General features: G+C 36.5%; 1 protein-coding gene across 1 annotated transcript in view; it reads right to left on the bottom strand.

The window, feature by feature from the left end:
• The window catches only part of STXBP3 (syntaxin binding protein 3), a 758,101-nt gene that overhangs the window by 671,178 nt on the left and 78,599 nt on the right, over positions 1–8,324 (bottom strand). Inside the window, exon 7 of the mRNA XM_044086884.1 lies at positions 668–866. Coding sequence (XP_043942819.1) covers positions 668–866 — 199 coding nt within the window. The remainder of the gene's footprint in view (positions 1–667; positions 867–8,324) is intronic.

The following is an 8,324-nucleotide window of genomic DNA, read 5'->3' on the forward strand; positions in this document are numbered from 1 at the left end:
GGGTAATGATTTTATTTTATTTTATTTATTTTATTTTACATTTGTTTACCGGGTTAGTCCAACTGGATACATATCCCTTTTCAGCAGAGACCCGGGGAGAAAAGCTCCACATATAAGAAGAAACATTAAACAATACATTAAACAACATAAGCACAGTAATAGTATACAGAGTTCAGAGGTAAATTATTAACAAATACACTATGTTCAATATTCAATAGCACAATTACGTGATAGATAAATACCATATATAGAGGTAGGAAATAAGTAATGAAGTTTGAGCTACTTATTTTCCTCAAAACAATAAATGATTCACAATGTTCAGAGAACAGCCTAGTACTATGCATAAGGGTCTGGGAGTCTGGCCAAGGGGTTCACATATTTCAACTGAGCACGGTTTGTGTGTGTGAACATGTACAATCACAAACGGTCTGGCGCAGACAGGCAATACACCACACCTGATAGCCAACAGGGACTACTAGATGCAGAATGGAAATTCCTACAAGATGAAGGTTGATGACAGCTATCCCGTGCCTCCAAAGATCTTTGTGACAGAGTATGAAAAGGTTAGACTTGAAATGTGATCAGTGCTCCACAAGAAACAATTAGTAGTCAATTCCTGTGCATCATATCATCCCTACAGGAGTTTAAATTCTACAAATGTACTTACTTTTTGAATCTGACTCCAGGGTTTTCATCCAGAGTTGCACAAAGTGTCACTATTTGCTGAGCGATCGTTTCTAGTCTGGCAGTTTTATTCTCAGTAGTGTGTGGGCTATACAGACAGTGGAAGGCTTCTGGTGCATCAACAGTAAAAACCTTAAAAGCAAAGCACACAGGAAATAAGCTGTGAATTTCTCTGGCATACTCTTGTCATAAGGGAAAAGGTTGTTCTCAGTAATACAGTTGTTACAGTGCAAAAGTAATCAATATGTAATGTGCTACAGTGCAAAACTGACTTTATAAAGCTATTGTGTGTGGCAAACACCCTTGTAACCTTGTGGCAGGAATGCAGTGTACTACATAGAAGTAAAAATGGGTTATATATACACCAGCATCTTGTACTGCTATTCCTCAAGGAACACTTCATGAATGTTCAAAAAGTATGCATGTGGCTATGATTTCTGAAGTAGTATCAGCCAATTGGTTAGCATCTTTCTCCCAACAAACATTTTTGCAGTAGCTCTGCATTTAATACACCATCCTGTCTTCTATAGCAGCAAAAAGCCTTTCTTTACAATGCTGGAATGAATGCAGTATACTTCTTTGATTGCTCCAAACTCAAAGCACACATTGCCTACTAACCGTACATGTGCTCCTGGAGGTACACTCTTAATTTCAGGTTGTAAGCAATACCTATCACTTGAAAGTCCACCTTTCACTAAGGCATGTCTTTTCCTCGCAACCTCCACGACAAAATTAGTCTCTCAGAAACAAACTGGTAGCATACGAGTCCATCTATCTTTTTACTCCCATTTTACAAAATGTATTCATTACCCATTCATTTCTTGACACCTACTTTATCATACTTCAGGTTACAGGGTACCTGTAGCCTGCAAAGGCACTCTGACTGAAGCCAGAGAAACAATTTTAAATGGGATGCCTGTCTTCTGTAGGCCTTTATTACAAATATGAGCAATTTAAAGATGGAGCAATTCACCTATCATTATGTCTTCGAGATGTAACAAGGATATGAAGATGTTGGCAAAAAATATGAGGATATACGATGGACAAAGACTCCACATCAACTGCACCTGAGCAGTGAACCAGACAGAAGAACCAAGTGTTGTGACACAGTAACAGCACTGCTCTACATGAGTACATGTACTTCTCTTGAACTTTAGCTTACTCATGTCAGGCAGTCTGACTCGTCTCATTTTCATACCATATGTTTCTCCAAATTGGAATAGGGAATTTTAACAACTTACCCAGGCAGCGCCAGTACCTTTACTAATTCTTAATTATTATTAGTCAACAGAAAGATACTCTCCTCTAAAATGTTACAAACTTTCTAATACAGATCCGATGCATGTACAGTGATTACATCTGCATTAACTGCATACTTATTTGACACAAAGGCATATCTGCTGCTTCCAAGTGCCTAAGCTACGCCTACTGCATATTAAGTGCCTAAGCTACACCTACTGTATATTTGGTGTAGTCACTGAAACAATTAGATGCCTACACAAAATGTTATTACTTTAACATACCTGATAGTTACATAAATGCATTGCATTATACTGCTTGCATGCGCTGGCCCTAGTAGTAGTTAAAAAGGATACAAGAATATCCCACCTTACTGGTTAACATACAAATAAATAAAAAGTCTCTACCTAGTTAAACAAAAAAAGTGGTGGCAATGTATGTTAATGGCTGGGGGGGTGTGTGAGTGGACATAACATTGTGACTAACACTTTTGCTGGCATGGGTTATGACTAGGATAGACATATGGATTAGCTGTGCCTACGTGGCTTGTGTCTGGAAGGTTAAAGATAGAAGTGTTATGGATTACTTGTATGAGGGTGGTATGCTTACTTGTATAAACCCAGGATGGTAGAGTAGGCTACATTGGAAGGAATGGTGTTGGTTAATGTATGACGTGTTAAGTCTAACAATGAGGGTATTCAGATGGAAAGCAATGCTGATACCATTGTGTATTAATGGTGAAAGCAGTGTGAATTAAAGCAAACTTTTCTTTGGTTAGTCACAGAACTTGTGGTCTAGATTAAATGATGGTGGTGTTGGTAGCTGTGAATTAACTGGTTTAATGCAGAGGTGGTGGTATTTTACAAAGCTGTTCAATCAAAATGCAAACTCACATTACTGACTAAAGTTGCTTTGTAATTGGCAAGCATTTTCTAAACTGCACTTAACTGGATTTAATAGTATATAATGACATGTTTTATTCTGTGTATGTGTAAGTTTCTTTAAACATATGCACTGTATTGCCTCTGACCATGGCCAAGGCTGAAGACAGTTCAGGGACTAGCCCACCTATTAAATTGTCCAATTAATGTATTAGAAATATATATAACCTATACAGTACTCAGTCATACAGAATGTATGTTTCTCTGAATACTTGCATGCATGGTACTTGTCTGATAAAAAAAAAAATTACATAATTTCACAAGCTTCTAACATTTGTTACCATTAACTATAGTACCCTAGTCTTGTTACACACCAGTTCACAACTTGGTAGACCTGCACTGCACCTTATGCAGTGCCTGCAGATTCATTTTCCTAGCTCCTTACAAATCACACCACTACAGCATCTCAAAAAGCTACAATGGCTGCTTAATGCTGATGGAAGGCATTCTGCACTGTATATTCTTACAGAAAAGAAATATATGCTACACAATTTCTACAACACAGAAAACAGCAGGGACGCTTACATCACCTTTTATTCCACTTTGGTTCCTGCCCTGAGATTTACATTAGGATGGATACTAAGAAGCCTGAATTGCCCAACCCCCCTTTCCCCAGTCCCCAATCCCAATCTGTAGATGTGTTTGAAGTTACTGGCAGTGTTGACATTGAAGTGACTAACAACAGAGCCCCATAGTGTGAATTATAAAGTTGACATTACTGCAAACAAGCAAAGTGTTTATGCAAGTAGTTTTTTCAATGTGTGTGCAGTGTTGCAACTCTCAGAAGTCATCAGCACTAGACCAAGCACTGTGTATATGTACAGCACACAACCCTCAAAAATGCACTAGAAAAGACTATTTGAATATGGCAGCTGACTGAGCAGCGCACTAAATACACCTCTTCCAGTACAAAAATGGAGAACAATAAATAACTAAAGGTTAAGAGAACTTATTTACATTTGTTTACTGGGAAATTCTAACTGGACACAGGTCCTTTTTCAGCGGATGCCCAGGGAGAAAAGCTCCACAGAACAATAAATAAGCAGCAGAGTACATGAAGAACAACTGAATATACATACAATAGCAAATAAATACTGAAACAAACATTAGCTATACATACAATAATGAAACATAGTAATGAACAGATATACCAATATCTAGCTAGAGGCTAGGAATAAAGGTAGGATGTATATACAGATAGTACTAAACTCAAACAGATACCGTTCTAAACTCATATACCTAAATTTTATATACAAATATTGCAGTAAACTGAAGCAAACAAAGCAGAAGCTCCACATGAAGGTGGAACAGGCTAGAAGGGCTAATGGGATAGAAGGGAAAGATAGAGGAATAAGAGGATTGATTGATTGTTTTTTATTAATTTAGTTACTGGTCACTGAGTACAACACCTGGATGTCAAAGAAAAAAAAAAGAGAAAAGAAAAATATATGGGAAAACTGATGAAAACAAGGAGAAATAAATATTTTGGGCAAGAATAATCTTGACTAACAAGCAGGAATCACACAATGTGTACACATGGTGCAGAAGATTGCTTCCAGGAACCTCAAACAAAAAATAAACCAAATGCATTTAAAAGTCAAGTGGGACAAAATAAGAATATATAAAAGCAAATGATAAAAAAGGTTGGAAAAAACAGAAGCAAGCATTCAGATGAACTGACTAATCCATAGTCGTAGATCAGTATAAAGGAAAGAATGGCGACAATTAGGCTTGCCATGAAGGACGGTTTCAAAAAATTGTAGAACTTGAAGACAGAGCATAGAGAGAAATCTGCATTCCCAGAGAAATCAGAGAGGGCAGACTACATCATAGTTTTTGTTCCAAACTCGAGAGTGTAGACAAAGACATAGTTGAGGTTCCACAGGGAGGTAACATCTCTAATTGGTGGTGGAGGATGCAACATTATAACAAACGAACTCAGCACCGTAGAAGCAAAACAAGACATTTAACAACAACAAAGCTTTCAGGAAAACAACCCTTCCTCAGTTTATATTAATCTTAATGAATATCTTTCCTTTTTATACATTTAAAAAAAAAAGACACAGCCAATAGAAATACACCATTAGTAATGATTCATAACAAATAATAAACTCTTAAGGTGGTAGTACAGTTCAATCATTTTAATACATTCATCTTAAAAACATTTGTTTCTGCTTCAAAATCAGCTTTAATGAGATAGTTTGATTAAGCCCTGTTTGACAATCTTGCTTGTAGCTGAAGAATCCAATTATATTATTTTATATTCTTTTATTTCTGATCTATTGTCAACACCCCCACTTCTCATATTTCTAAAAACCTTATCTATCGCTTTAAAAGAAAAAAATATGGTTTTGACAGTTTTCATTAGTATGCGTACAATTATTCCTTCTTATATACAACCTATGTTCTAGAATTCTTTCAGTTTTCTAGTAGTTTTTCCTACACAGAAATCTGTACATAAATTACAGGTTGCTAAATATACAATATTTATAGACTCACAGGTTGCAAAACAGTTAAAAGTATATTTCATCTGGGTACAAGGATGTATAAAAATATTATTTCCATTAATAAAACTACAGTGACAACAATTCTGACAGGGAACAGTACCAACTCTATTCACAATATTTTTCTCTGACACCGTAAGACTTCACTGCCAATCATGAGCGGACAGGTGATCTGATGTGGCGACTCCTAACCAGGAAAACCGAAATAAGACTATGAAGATTAAATAAATATCCTTATAACATAACCGGTGCTTTAAATTAGAGGAGGTAAAATAAGAAAATCTTGGTTCAATATCAATTACGTTTCTTAATTCTGGTAATGACCTCCCAGTTTTGACTTATGATCTTTTTTAAAGGATTAGTATTCCTATTAAAAATGGTCACATAGTGGAATACATCACTACTCCTAAATGAAATGTTCTCATCAACTAATAAACATTTTTCACTAAAATAAGGGCTAGCATGAGTACATCTACAGGACAGAATTTCATCCATCGTAGCTTTTAATAAACCCTCATCATACCCTCTATCAGGGAATTCTTATTTCAATTCGAGCATTTGATCTAGACATTTGTCAAGATTAGTATTTAATTTGCTCATTCTAGTAAATTGCCCACTAACTATGCACCTAAAAACATGAGGGGCATGCATACAATTTTGATGTAAAAATGTATTCCTATGTACAGATTTTGTTACATATCAATGTATGCAATTCAAGGCCATCATAAGACAAATAACATCCCAAGACATTCACGCTAGGGGGATGTTAACAGATTAGAAATAAAAAGAATATAATTGGATTCTTCAGCTACAAGCAGATTGTCCACCTGGGCTTAAACAATATCATTAAAGCCGATTTTTGAAACAGAAACAAATGGTTAAGATCAATGTATTAAAATGATTGTACTGTACTATCACACCTTGAGTTTATTATTTTTTATGGATCATTACTAATGATGTATTTCTACTGGCGGTCTCTTTTTTTTAAAAATGTGTAGACGGAAAGATGTTAACTAAGATTAATATACACTGAGGAAGGGTTGTTTTCCTGAAAGCTTTGTTACTAAACATCTTGTTTAACTTTTACGGTGCCGAGTTTGTTGTTTGTTATATTTTAATGTTATGAACTTTGTCTTTATCCTGGTCTTTGGATTTTGCATTGTTGGAAGATGCAACATTCATATCAGGAATTCCTTAAGTGGTAGCTAAAAATAGCAGGGTGGGGGGATGCATTGGTAGATAAGCTGAAATAGCTGGTATATACACAGTCAAAGGAGCACAAAGTAGTCTTGCTCTATAAATGTATGAAAGGTAGTTGAGAAACAAAGATACCCGTGCCAAACTCGGGTCTTTGTCTCCAGCAAGACACCAGAAACGATCTTTTTCCATTTTGCTTGCTAGGATTTATTTAAGTTACATGTCACAGCCTCCATCATAATATTTAGCAGTCCTCCAAAAACACTTGCCTAAATGAAATGAGTGGGTTAGCCTTAAAGACCTCATATTTGGGTGCAGAGGGCATGCAGGGAGGGTACAGGTACTGCAACAGTGATCTAGTGAGACATCTATACAATTGCACTACGTTCTTCAATAGATCACTGTTGGAGTATTCTTAACATCTGGGATTGACTGCTAGTGCTATCAGAATAGGCAGAGGAAGGGGGTGCTCTCATTGAATTTAGGACACTATTAAAAGGGCAGTGTTAGCAAATCCAGTTTTAGTGCTAGACTGAACATCCACTTTCTAATGTTTAGTGAAAGTGTGCATTGATGACCAAACAGCTGTTTCAAGAATGGTTTTAAAGTATACACACTGCAATGAAAGCTTCTGAAGTAGTGATTGCTAAGGCAAAGTAAGCTTCAACTATTCATGGTAGCTTTTTATTATAATGTATATAACAGAATATAATATGCATTGCATGTGTGTTTGTGGAATCCTGTAAGCTTAATTTTCTTTCCAGCAAAAAAGACAGAAATAACTGGTCAGATTTTCTCAGGTCATTAATCTTCTCCAAATAAAGCCTGAGCTCTTTATGAATATCTGAACTGAGCCCTCTATGAATATCTGAAAATGAAGGATTCTTTCTCCTTTATTTTAAGAGTTTGGAAAGGAAGCAAGTAAGCTGGATAATATGATTAGGAGTGACTTCAGAAGCCACTTTATGCATGAAAAGGGATTAGTTTGATGGTTTAGTCTATTCTTATGAAAAAACAGAAGAGGAGGAATGGACAAAAGGGCCTGTACCTCAGAGTCTTCAGGCTGAGGTTAAGGCTACTAGCAAGGCAGTTTTCCTAGTAAAAAACTTCAAAGAATTAGAAGATGGCTCGAAAGGAGGAGGAGTTAGCTTTTTTAATACAGCGTTTGAGATCCAAAGAGCACACATTACTTTCCTTAGAGGTTGAATGTAGGGAATGCCCTTGAGAAACTGACCTGATTAGAGTTAGCTAAAGGAGGACCAGTGACAAAGAAGAAGAAAAAGCTGAAAGCTGTATTGTGAGAGAAGTGTATAAAATGCCAGCTTAAAGCAACTCATTGATATACTGAAGAACTAGGGATGCCCCTGCTCTACTGGAATCCTGTCCTCTACTTTGAGACCAGACAGAAAACCTTTCCCAGTTGAATATACAAGATTTTCTAGTTTCTCTTTTCGATTTTCTAGTGTTAGGTTTTCTAACCACTCCAAAAATTTGCATTATGTCCTCAGAGAATTGGTATCTGAAAGGATTTAAAATCCTACCATCCATACTGTGAGTTTCAGGGTCTGTAGGCAGGAATGTACAAGGTTAAACCCTTGTCCTGAATGCATACATCCAAAAAAGGAAGAGCCTGGTAATGACCCGTGGACGACTTCTTGAGAATGGAGAATCTTGGCCAAGAGGAGGTTAAGCAGAATATCCTTAGACTGTCCCTTCTTACCTTCTGAAATGTTCTGGGACTCAGAGGAAAAAGGTAGGT

The sequence above is a fragment of the Protopterus annectens genome, chromosome 10.part0, assembly GCF_019279795.1.
Source record: "Protopterus annectens isolate FY-2018-M chromosome 10.part0, PAN1.0, whole genome shotgun sequence".
NCBI lineage: Eukaryota > Metazoa > Chordata > Ceratodontiformes > Protopteridae > Protopterus > Protopterus annectens.